The sequence below is a fragment of the Anarrhichthys ocellatus genome, unplaced genomic scaffold (assembly GCF_004355925.1).
Source record: "Anarrhichthys ocellatus isolate YVR2014 unplaced genomic scaffold, GSC_Weel_1.0 scaffold8, whole genome shotgun sequence".
In the NCBI taxonomy this organism is placed as follows: Eukaryota; Metazoa; Chordata; class Actinopteri; order Perciformes; family Anarhichadidae; genus Anarrhichthys; species Anarrhichthys ocellatus.
This window is the reverse complement of record NW_022280038.1, coordinates 2,317,181-2,332,372: the sequence shown is the minus strand read 5'-3', so window position 1 is coordinate 2,332,372 and position 15,192 is coordinate 2,317,181. Positions and strand designations below refer to the sequence as shown.

Here is a 15,192-nt window from a genome sequence, read left to right as displayed (position 1 = left end):
TTGTGTACAAAAATTACACCGATGGATGTTGGGAATATAGTTATGTGGAAATAAGGAGTAGGGTTCACATTACCATTAGGAACAGTAGTGTAATATGATAACATCTTAAAATACAAAACTGTGGCCAAATGGCCATTCAACATCACTTTATTAAATACACATTTAGTTTTCTTGCATCTAACTTTAATCTACAAATAGTTCAATGTCTCTCCTTTTTTTTGAAGCTTAAAAACACAGCTGTGTATAAATCGAGAGTATTATGTTGTATTATGTGACGCAAATCGAGAGTATTATGTTGTATTGTGTGACACGTCTTCCCTTCAAAAGCTTGTGATGCATGAAGCCGGAGGTCTAGGGTGACAAATAACAACATGTTTTGGGTCAGCATGTTCCTTTCCTTCCTGGCCGTGAGTTAAACATCACATAACTATCTTTTCGAAATTGAAACCCGGTAAATGAATCCATCTCAAGTAATCAAAACAAATCCTGCAACATGCATACAAGGACATCACAAAGGAAGGGGACCATTTACTGGTTTACAAAACCTTCTCGGTAGCTTATACATCTGGAAATGTTAAAGTTTCTTGAATGTTGTTTTTTTATGTGTCCATAAATTTGATCTGTGCATATTTAGCTGTTCAAAACAAAAGTCAGAAAGGTTCAATATAATGCCAGTTGTAAAAATAGTCAGTAAACAAAATAAAACTCTAGGCAGGCACAGTAAACACAAAGGATCACCCCTAATGCACTGTACATCAGCACAGTCCTTGAACAATGCGACCACAGTTACTTTCCTCCAGAGCACTTCAATTATGTTGAGTGCTTCCTTTTAACATACATCTCCAGGCAAAGTCCATATTTCCTGTCCAGGTACAAGTCTCCATGTAAGTCAGAGGATGTGGCGTCTCGACTGAGAAAATGTCACCATATATATATATATGTTTTTTTCTGATCATATAGCACATTTGTAAAAGAGAGACAGAAGAAGGTGAAAAAATAAACTGCTATATATTTTGTTTTTATTTCACAAGGAAGCTTCATGTAAGAGTACATGTCATGAAATAGATATAAAGGTGTGCAGATGAAAACAAATACAAAGAAATGAAACAGAAATTATGTAAAATTTAAAATAAAAGACAAAATAAGAGGACCAAATATAAACGGAGACACTTTATATTCAATTCCAAGTTCATACTTTTATTTTTGGTTTCAACTGGAACATGTTTACCCTCTTTAATGTTAATAAAACTCTCATACTGTGTGTCTGAAGATACCTGTATTCACCCTCTGTCTGAAACACTGTTGGGTCCTTGTTTACTTCCTGTCATTTATGCTGCTTATGGCGTATCACAAATAAGTTTCAAATGAGTCCGTGGAGGTCCGCTGGAGACTGCTGTTCGTGTCCCGTGTGAACGAGGTACTTTTGTTGCCTAAATATAACAAAGTATTTTAGTTGTGTTTTTGTTTTGTTTCATTTTCCATCATTAACCTCTTAACAGGCTGTACAGGCTTGTCTATTCACACCTGCAGTCCACACTAGATTTTGTAAAACTAAACTTGTTTTCCAGCAACTTTTGGAGGATTTCTGTACGGTTTCAAAGTCACAACTATACAATAAACCCTTTCATAGTTTTAAATGTAAACATTCTAAATGTGACCCAGTTTATTTCAGGTTGCAGTGTATGTGAATGACATCAGCTGACAGGAAGTAAACATGAACCCAAGCTGTTGCCTATCAATGCTATTCCATTGAAAATGCACTAAAACACAGTTTTTCAGACAGAAGGTGAATACAGATAGTATTACTTTTTTTAAACATTAAACAACTTCTAACCCAAAATATAAGAATGAACCTGGACACAAGCAGAATAAGTCTCCTTTAAATTTCAGGACAAACACTGAGGAGTGTGAAAAATGCAATGGCTCAGCAGTAGAATGTTTACTTAATACTTCAATAAAGTAATATAAATGAGCAGGATGTACTGCATTAATACAAGGGAAAATAGCTAATAAATTCAATTTAAATATAAATGTCTCACATAGCATATAAGCACCATGTAATGGCCCTTTGAATATGTAATTGGGACCTGATGGTGGCCCTCACTCTTTCCCTTTTCATTTCTACGGTTTTCAAACTGAAATATAATGAGGAGGAATCTGCTGTAAGAAGTTGAGAGACCGCTTTAATTAATCAATCAATCAATGCATGCACAATACTAGGTCCCCCCACAAATCTGTCAATGAGCGTGGAGTCCTCGCCCCTGGGTTTCTGTTGCACGGCTCTGATTGGTAGAGATGGAGGAAGGTGGAGCGGCTGGAAGCGCACTGGACGCACTGGGTAATAGAGGAGCTGAACAGTTGTTGAAGGTGCCACTGCATTGCAAAACTTACAGCAGGCTCCGTTCTGCTATGATTTTAAGCTATTTTGGATCCCAGAATTGCGCTAAAGGGTAAACCAGCAGTCCTGCCCCCTGCACATGAACGTAAGTTTACTTTTTTTGCATGCAAAGCTTGCTGTAGTTTGAGGTTAACGTTAGAGGGGACATGCTACTGTAGATACATTATAGTTTTGTTTTAAATGGGGTTTGGGGCTGCGTGCACTTAGTGTCAAATGTGGGAATGAAAAAAAAAACAGCTGTGCCGAACTGAGTCTTTTTTTTGCAGACACTAACATTGTATTTGTTTTCCAATTTATTTATTTGGGTGTATTTCAAATCATTCAAAGTATGACTGTTTGTCTGTAAGTCCTATCTGTGTGGATGAAGTCGGTAATTCTTACAAAATACCATCTGTGGAGCAGGATGGCAGTTTTACATTATCGGGAGACTCAGCATGTTTTCACCTCGGTCAAAATAAGGACATTTCAAAGATAAGACAGAAACTGGATAAGCGCGTGCATGCCCCATGTGCGTAATTGTGCAAAAATGACCGCTGCTTTGCATGTCACATTTAATTTTGATTAATTAATTAACATTATTAGCATGATGTTATGTGTCGTCTGTTCAACCAACATGTCATTATTTGTGTAAAATTAAAGCTCACTTTTTAATGAACGTTAACATCAGGAGAAAATGGTAAACATGTGAGTCATACATTGAATGGACTCAAAAATGCCTTAAGTTTTTGTTATTCACAGCATCAGTCACTCTGTCAGTGATGCAGCTCTGCTCATGTACAGATGTGGACAACACAATACTAATGTTTATTAAATGCAAGAGAAACTGACAATTATTTTTTCCTGTTGCAGTTTATTGGGAAACAATTTTAATTTGGGCTCACACAACAAAAAATAATTACATATGGAGCCCCATGTTTTTAGTTTTCAAAATTGTAGTTGATTTATAAATATATGTTGTTGGTATAACATAATAATAACGTTTATTTATTACATCCAAAAATAATTAATAAAGCCAAAAATATATATAATCTTCCCTGTTGAAATGTTATTATGATTACTGAGTGAGGAATTCTGAGCAGAACATGCCATATGTAAATTGTAGTTAGCACTATTACAAGCAAGAAGTTTATATCATAATGTACTATATTCACAATTTCCATGTTCCTTACAGTTTGTGAGCTTGATCTTTCCACTGATTTGCAAAGCGAATGACACTCCCTTGTTTCTCTTGATAATATGTAAATAACAGCATTATTCATTCATGGGGTGTTTGTGTTTCTTTTGTAACACAAATGTATTTGGATGCCTGGCGCCCACTTCATAGCCCCCGACTCATTCATCTTTAATTATGCTGATTGTCTATTTTTTTCTTTACTCTTGTTACCAGCACTAATCTTCATGGTGGATGAGCAGAATGCTGCTTCCTCTAAAAGCCTCAGAAAATGAACGCCACTCTGTGTGACTCTTGGGCGATCATGTATCACCTGACAACGGACCACGAACTGAATGCCAACTGCTCCTCGCCCTCTTCCAACTGGACAGTGTGGGATGATGCCCTGCAGCTGCCTACATTCACCATAGCAGCTAAAGTCAGAGTGATTATTACCTTCATTCTCTGTGGCATATCGGCCTTTTGCAACCTAGCTGTGCTGTGGGCGGCATGCAGCGATGGGAAGCGTAAATCCCACGTCAAGGTGCTGGTAATCCACCTGACGGTTGCTGATCTGCTGGTCACCTTCATCGTGATGCCTGTGGACGCCGTGTGGAACATCACAGTCCAGTGGCTTGCTGGGGACTTTGCCTGCAGGCTACTGATGTTCCTTAAGCTGCAGGCGATGTACTCATGCGCCTTTGTCACTGTGGTGATCAGTCTGGATAGGCAGTCAGCCATACTCAACCCCCTGGCTATCAGTGAGGCCAGAAAGAGGAACAGAGTCATGCTGACTGTGGCGTGGGGTATGAGCGTCGTGCTGTCAGTTCCTCAGGTAAGGTCAGGTGTCCACGCTGAAGATAAGGGCCAGAGGTCAGGACTGGTTTTCATTAGATAAACAGGTTTTCCTTAAACATGTCATGTCCAGAAAATGTCTTTGTTAAGATGCATAGAGGAACATGGCCACTTTCCATAGTCTGATATGATTCTTACATCATGGTTGGACTTAAAATAAGTACGTAAACTAAATAAAACGTAAAAGTTGAATGAACATGGCCAGTAGTTTATTCCTTTTGAGTCATCTGTCGCTCAATTACCATTTATTGATTAGTTATTGATTGGTAATTTATTGATTTTCCTCCTTTCCTTCCTCAGATGTTCCTTTTTCACAATGTGACCATCATCCTTCCCGAGGTCTTCACTCAGTGTACCACACGTGGAAGCTTTGTCACTCACTGGCATGAAACAGCCTACAACATGTTCACTTTTTCCTGCCTGTTCCTGCTTCCTCTGGTCATCATGATCACCTGCTACACAAGGATCTTCTGCGAGATCTCCAAACGACTGAAAAGGGACAACTGTGAGTTCAAATGGTGTCAGTGATTCAGTTTACCTCAGTGATTAACTCATATACAACATAACTGCTGTCGTCTCTTTGACCCTTTTATTAATAGAAGCACATTTATAAAAGCTGGGCTTTGTTTGTAAGGTGATTCAATGCTTTTCTGAGTTTATAAGCTACAGGAACCACATCCATTGTAATGTGAGCAGCATTGAAAAATGATATTAAAAAAGTCAACAAGTCCTGGTTATTCATGATAATTCATAGACCCCCGCTGTGCACAATTATTTTCACAGAATGAATCTACTAAGGAAGAAGTCACTAAAATGTTGTCAATTCTGTGGATTATTTAGAGCAGTAATTTAGCTCAAAACAACGCAAGTGTGACTGTTGATTTTAATGTCATTTTTCAAAACTGTGAGATGGAAACCTTTTTTATTGTGCCGTACATACACTAAATTCAATTCAGCTGTTATCATCTGCTCACCAAAGTCACATTAACAAACTAGCTGTACCAAAACCTTCCACTACCTTTCCTCTACCACATGAACCACTCCTTAATCATGAGGAATGACTATCTTTTACACTATGTATTGTTTGTTTGCATTCAAGCCTTGTATAATGTGTGCTATGCTTGTGTCTGTCATTTGTTCTGCTCCCAGTGCTCTCCAATGAATTGCATTTGCGTTGTTCGAAGAACAACATCCCCAGAGCCCGGATGAGAACTCTAAAAATGAGTATCGTGATCGTCTCGTCTTTCATTATCTGCTGGACTCCATACTACCTGCTGGGCCTGTGGTACTGGTTCCTCCCCAACGATCTTGAGGGGAAGGTCTCCCACTCACTGACCCACATCCTGTTCATCTTTGGGCTCGTCAACGCCTGCCTGGACCCACTCATCTACGGCCTGTTCACCATTCACTTCCGAAAGGGGCTCCGGAGGTTTTACTGCAATGCCACCACAGTGTCCGACCTAGACAACAACACGGTTTTAACTGGATCTTTCACTTGTGCTGCCAACTCTTTGCCACTAAAAATAAAGGTGAGCCCTGCCATCCAGGAGAGGTTCATGTTGTGCAGTGATGACCACAGCAAAACAGAGTCGACTTCACCAAGAAGCAGCTTTTTAACAGCAGACACTGATGCAGAGAGAGATAAAAACCAGTCCAGCCCCGAGAGCATCATATGAGGAGAGGACAGGGAGAGACAAAGTGTTTTATTCATTCCAATGTATTCTGTGACTTTCTGTTATGTGGGGTCCTATATTTATTGAGTACTATGTGTCATTTTGATTTACTTTACTTGTAACATGCTTCTGTAAAAAACGCAAAGCCAGCCATTAAACACAGAATTTTGTATTTCCTTGAAGGGGGGAAATTTCATAAAATAAACATGCAGATAAAACACGACACTAACATAATAACCTTCTGTTATAAAGGAATGTTTAGCGCTATGTACATTGTAACTTGTGGTCATCTTGAATTAAATGTATTTACAGTCTCTTGTGAATCCATTGCTGTGGGAAATGTTGCCAATTTTCAGAAGTGAAATTGAAACAAGCCGTCTCAAATATAGCTAAAGTTGTTATCACACAAATTCCTGTTGCACAGGAATGCCATCCAATGTATGTGCAATGTCTTATGCCAACACATATGTATGTCTGTAGTGATGTGTAACAGTAGGATCCCTGAGGGTACTGCTGATGTTAATCAGCGATGATTCACTGTGTCCAAATGGAAAGGCCATTTCTACCCTTTAATTGTGACAAATGAATGTGTGGCGGAGATAACAAATACATTTAAAATCATCCTCAGCTCAATGGAAAAAAAACATGCACTTTTCTTCTTTTGTTCAGAACACAGAATGATTAAGAGAGAGGTAGGTCAAGGTGCAGAGACTCGCATAACATGTATTTTAGAAGTAGAGTATTAAAACTTTATGAAGTTTTCTAATAAACATTATTTATTGAGCAACAATTCACAACTCTAAAGGGAAATCTGAATCACTGAAATTGCAGCATATCACGCTTTTTCCACATCTTACAAAATACACATTTATCCAGAAAATGTATTTAATCCAGGCACAAGGGTGTATTTCAGTCCTCCAGGCCTTATGTGGAAGACTTTCTATGTTACTGCGCCATACTAATTGTGAACTGAAATAAGAAACTCTATCCATTCTTTAAATTGGCCTATATCACCCATCTTCAATTAACTTCTTCTGCATGCATTTCTGCATCTATTTAATCTTGTATGTGACATTGAGGACACCAAAGAATTTCATTCATAAATACTACAGTGTGCCACCAGGATCAGAACATTTTTTAAATATGACCTTGGGTAAAACATTTTCAATGTGTTCAGCTAACGGCGTATTTCACAAAATGTCAAACTACTCTTTTTATCAACTTCATATCATCGTTTCAGCATTTATTATTCTTTATGTAGCAAAATAAGCTCAGTTTCACCTAAATTTGTGTGGCTTTCAACTGTTCAACAGGTTTTCAGTTAGTGAATCCCTGCCACTGTCATTTATGCTGTTTTGTTTGTCTGCTTATGCCAGGTATAAAATAAATGTATAAAAAGGCTATTATTACAGTTAATTGAGTCTCTGGGAACGGGAGAACATATACCCTCATTCTACCAACTGGAGTACCAGCAGGCCTCAGAGGTATACCTTTTGTATGCTTTTAAAACCACTTTAAACAGACCACTGCAACAACATTGTGTTTGAAAAAATCCAGCATGGTTTCAGGGCCCAGCACAGAATGGAAACAGCTCTAGTCAAAGTTGGATGACCCCTCCTTTGATGAAATGGACCAGACATGTGGTACCCCACAGGGCACTATCTTAGGCCCAATTATTTTCAGTCTGTACATGTACCACTTGGCAATATAATTAGAAATCGCAACAACAATTTACATACTGTATATATGGAGACGATACAGCTTTATATTACTGTTAACCCACATGATTACAGTTCCATCAAAAACTTGATCGCATGCTACTCTGACATAAGCCTGTGGATGACTCTGAACTTTTTAGGGTTAAATCAAGAAGCAAAGTGGAAGTGATGGCAGGTTTGTTTTAGCATGTTATAGTGAAAGAAAATGTTAATGAAGCACAAATGTCACAAAAAACGTATTAAATAACATCAAACCACCAGCAAACAGTGACACGAGTTAGAGTAAAGTCTCTGCCTCGTTGTAGGTGCTGAATATAACTTAAGAGGCCATTGCTGCATTGTTTCTACTGTCTGATGTTGACAATAACACATGCCAGGCTCTTTGAATACAGCACCTGCGCTTTCATTGAGCTCTAAATGCTTTGGCATCAACACTCAGCAAAGCTTTTTAGAAATTCAAATGAGGCTTTCAAGCACTTATTAAAATCTGTATCAGTTGTACCAGCTCCTTTTCACAGAGAGACACCACCGTATGATCTGATATGACTGGTGAAGATGGAGCACAAATGATGCAATAATGTAGATACACATTTCTATGCCAACAATGCGAGTGACGCCATACAAATGATCCAAAAAGCGCTCCATCAAATGAACACAACAAGCACATTCTGGCAAAATAATTCCCAGTATTGTTCTGCAGACAATCTAAACTAATACAAAAAGCCAATCAGGAAATACTCAACAGACAACATTGCTGATTGGTTGAAGGTGCAGCAATATGATGTCTCTGATAGATTAAGATCTTCTGATTTATTCTCAACTAACTTGGTGTAACAATGGTACTCAAAAAATATGGACAGTGTTTAGAAGTTGAACACTAGAGCACCCAGCTACTACTGCTGCCAACCAACCTCCATGTGTCTTATGTGTGCATGAACCTCAAAAGCAGGGTCTCTATTTGAATTATCACAAAGAAATGCTTTTAAAACTTTCACTTCACATTTCACTACATATTGGACTAACCTCTCAGTAGAGTAAAGGGGTCAAATAATTGAATAAAATGTTTGTTTTTATTTCCATTAAATTCAAAAACATCAGTGGCATGAGACAGTTTGGCTGCTCAAGGACATACCTCTTCTTTTGTTACTGCTTGAACCCAAACTAAACAGATTACACAATTTGAATCACTTTAAGCAAAAATCTCTGCACCCAGCCCTGTTTTTTTGTGTCTTCTGACATTAAAAACGTGGCCTATGAAACATTCAAGAACCCCAAAGGCAACAAAAAGCCTCCGTGCCATGACAGGATGCAGACATGTCATAATCAGCCTGGATACACTCATCCTGTAAAAAACATATGAGAGACGGTCTTACAGCACCACAGATATAACATTTTTTGCCAAATTCAACAAAATAAACACTCCTTTTTGTCATTCCTTTTTGTACAGCCAGATAACAAAAGGATCAGTCCATCAAGTATCTTTAATTTGTCTTAAAAGGAAGAAAATAAAGTCCTTGAGAAAAAAATGACATTTTATCATTTACATAGCAGCAAGCTAAACATCAGTTACTAGATTCAACGCTACTCCAAACCATATATCATTGATGGTTTATTGGAAAAATATGTCTGCCTGAAATTCAAATTTGTCAGAAACATTATATCTGAATCATCATAAGACATATATATATATATCTCATATATATGTCTTATGATGATTCAGATACATTTGAATATATCTTTTTCTGCTTACTTTATACATTTGTTTAAAAATATAAACAGAAATTCACTATTACTATGATGCACTAATTGCAAAAATTTCACATGGAAAATTACATCTGTGTGTAAATGAGCACTGTGTGTTAAGGAGAATAGTGCAGTAAAGGGAATTAGAAGAAGCTTTTAACCAACATAAAATGAACATGCACACAAACAAAACGTACAATAATACTTCTGTGCAAAAAAATCATTAGCTGCAGTTCTTCAGCTGGCTGCAGCTCTGCTGTGTCTCTGTTGTACCATCACCGCAGTTTCCTGAAGCTGCTTCCATGTCTGCGTTACAGCTTTGTTCCTTTCATCCACAGACAGCGCTCTTCACATGAAAACATAGGAAGCACATGAAAACACACTACTTTAACATCCAACCATGAATTGTTTGTGCTTTGTCCTCGGGACGGGAATCTACATGCTATCTGACTCATCTAAAACAATTGGATATTACATATTCAGGTTATTGTGGTATAAGGACATAAAGATTGCCACCTTTGCTGGAGGTAGAGATTGCAGGTTTCCTCCAGAGTGACACAGCTCTGTGTGTTTAGTTGTCGTGGAGAGTCTGGAAGTGAAACAATATACCGCTTGATAACGTCAGGCTCTCCAAAACGGAAGATGAAAAGCTGACTCTGGCTTTCTGCATTAGAAGACGCACTGCAGCTGGAGTCCTGCTCACCTGCTTGAGACATGAAAGCTTTTTGTTACAGCAGTCACATTTCATATGACCTTGTTTGTGCAGCTTTTTTGCTTACATATCCATGTCAATATGAACTTTCTAAAGAGTCATACTCTTCCAGAAATACACCAGCGATTCCCACATCAATTCTTTCCTCCTGCTATGGTGTAATGCACAACAAAACAAAAATGTGGCTTTGGTTTTACCTTGTATGAACAGAGTCTGCTGTCTGGTGTTCAGAGCATAAACAGGATTACAGGGAGTGGCAATCCGATGAGGTGTGGGAAGAATCAAGAAGCAAACACTGGTTCTGTTGATGACATCTTGGAGGAACATTTTTCCATTTCTTTGCACCACAAGCGACTAGTTCAATCAAGAAAAATGTGACAGCAGGACTCAAAGAGCTAAAAATGATAATACTGTAAATTATATATAAATTACTTTTGTCTTATGAGCTTGAAACTTTTTATCAAAAACGTCAGTGTTTTTACCAAACTCTGCAGGAATGGCACTGATGCATTGACAGTTGGAAGGTCCCCGCTGTCTTTTGGCCTTTAGAGATATGGGAAATAATGTGTTTTGTTTGCTATAATATGATTGTATTTCATTTGACAGGAACAAGTTAGATGCATCCATTAAATAAGGAAATATGTAAAACTCAGGTAACCTTTTAGAGAGCTGCACTGTGCAGGATTGTGTCCCTCTTCCTGTGGTGACTGTATGAATTGCTCCACTTTTACACAATAACAAAAGACGGACTTTTGCTTCAGTAAAAGTCTGGGAAACATCAGCCGGCTCAGGACTGTAATCCACAAATTGCATCCTGAAGAAGACACTGTCTGTTGCTGGCACTAAGACAACCGACAAAGGAGAACCTAAAGGAGTCTCACACACACACACACACACACACACACACACACACACACACACACACATGATGCTTGCAGATTATTTGAATACTCAAAATTGTTTAAATGTGCAACATTACAATCAAGAGCTTTCAAATAAGAGTATTCTAATACATTGTAGTGCTATAGCTAAACGACACTGGGATCAGATTTGATAACATTTTAGAGATACATCAACGTAGGATTTGCTCACCAGACTGCCTGTCCCACACACACACCAAAGCACCGTCGAGCCCAAGAGCTATGTGACGGCTGCATCTACTAACAGCAGAGCAGAGGATTTCCTTTGCATTTGGCCAAAAAACATCTGGCATGGGTTCCACATCTGCGTCAATAAGGGAAGGGTCAAAACCAGAAAAGTACGTCTATTACCTCTCTAGTACAAAGAAAAAAGTACAGTGGACTACAACTATTAACAACAGCCATCACACCGAGCAGATAACACTATACCTGTTTTGTTCTTCGGTGCTTTTTGCAGCAAATACTGAAGAAGATTATGGCTGCCACTCCACCACACACAGACAGCAACAGGCAGTCCTGCTGAGATGAAAGGTGACATTGCGCATGGGATTTATTAGCTGGCAACTACTTTTGGCAAATGTTTTAGTGGAAAGGGCTCTAAAACAGCAGCCAATCATAGAAAATTCACAAATTCAACATTCAAATCACAGATAATCAAAGCTAACCCTCCCCCTCCAACACAAACCTGGCTGAGACTTTGCTTTACTGCCACCAGGAAACTGACCACAAGGCAGAAGGAAGTGTTGGGTGCAACGTCTGAAAAAAATGTAACGTAACTGATATGAGAAAAGAAGATTGCTGAGCATATGCATTTAGATTTAATGATTTAAATGATTCACAGGCAATATAACTAACAGCACAGTTTTGGTTTCATAAGTGGGGATGGATTAAGAGCAAATCATTAAATAGATACTTAAAGGCTCAAAAATATGCAAAGACTTCAGTCAGATATCATGTAATTATTAAATATATTAAATCTACAACAGGGCTATCAAAGCATCATACATTTGTGTGAACTTTATCGTACCTTGGGCTTTCATTTTTTCCCCTTGTTTTTCCTGCGTCTCTGTTAAAACTCTGCTCCTCCCATTGACGACTGCTGCTGGTGTCTACTTCCAGAGCCAAACAGTGTGTAAAAAAATCTGTCATCTTAAACACCTCAAGTGGACCATCCAATGCCGTCTCTGCCAACGAGCAGAAACATGATGGGGTATTGATTATTCACTGTAATGTGTGCTCCTGCTTATTCTATTAATTGTATTTGTACTGTTGGGAATTAAAACAATACATACAGCTTATAATTACTGACAGAGATGCATACAGGCACACTCGCATCTGCATCTACACCATCACTTCCACTTCCACACACCCACAAACACGCACACGTAAATCTGATTTCTGTTCTGTTCAGTTATAACACACTATAATTGTAAACACTGTTGCTCTAGATATAATTATACCTGCTGGAATTGTGGGTGGCTTGATTTTAATCACAACTGCAACTGGAGACCATTTCATATCCACATCTCCAGATGACTTTGGGTCCTGACGAATAAAAAAAGATTTCAACTAGCTAAACCTGACCTTGTAGTTCGATAACATAGTAGTATCTGGCAGCAGTTAAACAGGTATACATTCTATTTAACACTAGGAATCCCCCAAAACCCAAATCTGTAATAACGGTGAAGAAAGGAGGGGGTAATGTATTATGTATTATGCTAAATATGTGTACAAAGATGAAGAACATAAAAACACTGGCAGCCACTCTGGATTGCAACAGGTTTCAAAGTTAGTGCTCTTCCTGAGGCAGCATCGAGTCCAAGCCTTTTGTATTCTTTATGCCATCACGCGCCTGTATTTGTGCGCATATTTAGCTTTTTTTTCAATGACAATCAAATGTCACTGTTTGTAAGATGCCAAATTTAAATAGATAATCATGTTCAAACCAGCCTACAAATCACATTTCAGTACACTACCTGTTTTTGTGATAGTGCCATCTCTATCTCTCTCAGCCATGCTTCTGAGGGGAAGTGATAAACCTCGAGCCAAACGGCACCGTTACCTGTTAAAGAGGTAAAACACAAGTGGATGAATATTTGAATATGAAGTCTTTAATTAAAAACATAAAATACTAATAGCTCAAACAGGAAGTAAAGTCCTTCCTTACTGCTGATTGACGCAGCTCCATAATCTCCCCCTTCAGACAGTTCAAATGTCAAGCAAATGCTCCTTTTGTTGATATTTTCCTGGTGATGAAATCATTTTTTAAAATCTGTTATTTTTAAATTTATTCCATTCCTAAAAGTATTACATAAATAAAAAAAGATAAGTATATCCTATAAACATACACATCATTTTAAAAACTATCACAAAAAAAAAAAAGAATAAAGCAGCTTGATTTATCCTCAACATTCTGGAGGTATCAACAACACTTGAAAAAACATTTTATTTTTTGTGGTGTATCAAAAACAATAAGATTTCTATACGCACCATGATGTTGATAACACTAAGGGCGTGAATACCTTCACAGTGATATGCAAAGACTCGGGCAACACCTGCAGTGGAAGATGAAAGCACCTGACGTCAGTATGATGACACATTTTGAACACTTTCTGAAAACCTCACGGGGTTTCCAGTTTTAACCTTTCATTCCTCTAATTTACAGCCAGGTGTTATTGTCTCAGTGCAGTACAGTAACAATCCATGACTTCAGGATCAAAGATGTCAATCTGTATTTGTTAATTTGTGAAAGTCTGACATTTTTTTACGAAGGAGGGGATGAGAGAGGCGCACTACCCACCCATATCATCAACCGTGCCAAGCAGATAGGCTGCCTCAGCCATTCTTGTCATTTGAATAGATGTAACTTCCAGTCCGTCCTGCTGCCACTCTGCAGCACAGATCAGAGAAGATGCGCACCACACGGACAAGCCCTGGGAGTGACCCACGCCGAGGTAGCTGCCGTCGTCCGAGCACGCCAGGCAGTTGGTGCTCACTGGAAGCTGACAGATAAGGCAAAACAGTATTCAAACATTATTCCCACATTTCCTTAGAAAACACTGATCTTTTTATTCAATAACTTTATTTTCACTAGAATCAAAAGCAAGGGCTTTATGTGCCTGTTGAGCATTTTGGACATATTTGTTACAGGGCTCCACAAATAACCGTATTTGACATTAATTCAAAAATAATACACAGTTTAAGAAGAGTTTTGTAAGATGGTTTGTCAAATATTTCACGTTTAACATCTCTGTCATGAACTGATTCAGAAATAGCTTCTCCCATCTGTACCTGTGTTGCACCAGATGGTTCCAAACTAGGTGTTTTTATTCTGGATGTTTTGCAAGCTGCTCCCATCTCTGAGTCTGGAGTACCTTCTCTTGTGTACACGGACATCCTGTGAATAATACAAAAATGATGTAAGCAAAGCATTTTGTTTTCTGTAACCTGATGAATTCATACTAGATGGGCAAGAGATCATGGTAATCTACAGGAGTCATGAACACTGTTTGAACTGTCATGTTAACTATATACTATAGATGTCGATGCATTACAATCATAGGATAACAATAAATGAAATGACGTCAGCTACATGTAGGCCACTGTCTGTATCCTGCAGAGAATACATGCACGTTAGCTTATTAGCACATTTAGCGCTAACTGTTTTTCACACCAAACACACTCACGCTGAACTAACGTTGACGTCACATGATGAACGGAAGTGTGAGCTCATCATTACCTTTGGTTTGTTAGCTGTGAATTCAAAAATACTGTCACCTCGAGCCAGCTTTAAATGTGTCACACGAGCAAGGTGTTAAGTGTATCACTGTCGCCGTGACAACGTTTGCCCTGCTGCGGCACGTGGGTACACGGAGGCCTGCGGAGCAGCTGGTAGTAAAGTAAACCTCCTGAGATCAATCAACGCCTCCAGGGCCGGTCTGCTTTTCAGTTTACAGTTCGGTTATTTTCGACTTCCGATATCTGTCAAACCCAAGCTAGTCCATTTATAAAAGGTGTATACAG

The 15,192-nt window shown here is 38.5% G+C and overlaps 2 protein-coding genes across 4 annotated transcripts; one reads left to right on the top strand and one right to left on the bottom strand.

Moving 5' to 3' along the window:
* Positions 1–2,400: 2,400 nt before the first annotated feature.
* Positions 2,401–6,329, top strand: LOC116384293 (putative gonadotropin-releasing hormone II receptor). The gene is made up of 4 exons (XM_031848805.1): positions 2,401–2,483; positions 3,786–4,383; positions 4,704–4,908; positions 5,553–6,329. Exons 2-4 carry the CDS (start codon positions 3,841–3,843, stop codon positions 6,077–6,079), a joined length of 1,275 nt encoding a protein of 424 aa, XP_031704665.1. The 5' UTR covers positions 2,401–2,483; positions 3,786–3,840; the 3' UTR covers positions 6,080–6,329.
* Positions 6,330–9,584: 3,255 nt separating this feature from the next.
* wdr93 (WD repeat domain 93) lies at positions 9,585–14,994 on the bottom strand. 3 transcript variants are annotated; one of them, XM_031848801.1, is made up of 16 exons: positions 14,909–14,994; positions 14,461–14,566; positions 13,970–14,171; positions 13,660–13,724; positions 13,337–13,415; positions 13,146–13,231; positions 12,630–12,714; positions 12,197–12,353; positions 11,855–11,925; positions 11,599–11,688; positions 11,342–11,473; positions 10,908–11,115; positions 10,732–10,792; positions 10,447–10,603; positions 10,054–10,240; positions 9,585–9,883 (listed from the first exon to the last, which is right to left on the bottom strand). In XM_031848801.1, exons 2-16 carry the CDS (start codon positions 14,563–14,565, stop codon positions 9,775–9,777), a joined length of 1,794 nt encoding a protein of 597 aa, XP_031704661.1. In that variant the 5' UTR covers position 14,566; positions 14,909–14,994; the 3' UTR covers positions 9,585–9,774. The 3 variants fall into 3 exon arrangements, with proteins under 3 accessions (XP_031704661.1, XP_031704662.1, XP_031704664.1); XM_031848802.1 differs by having other exon boundaries at positions 10,054–10,243; positions 11,599–11,685; XM_031848804.1 differs by lacking the exon at positions 14,909–14,994 and having other exon boundaries at positions 14,461–14,569.
* Positions 14,995–15,192: the final 198 nt, after the last annotated feature.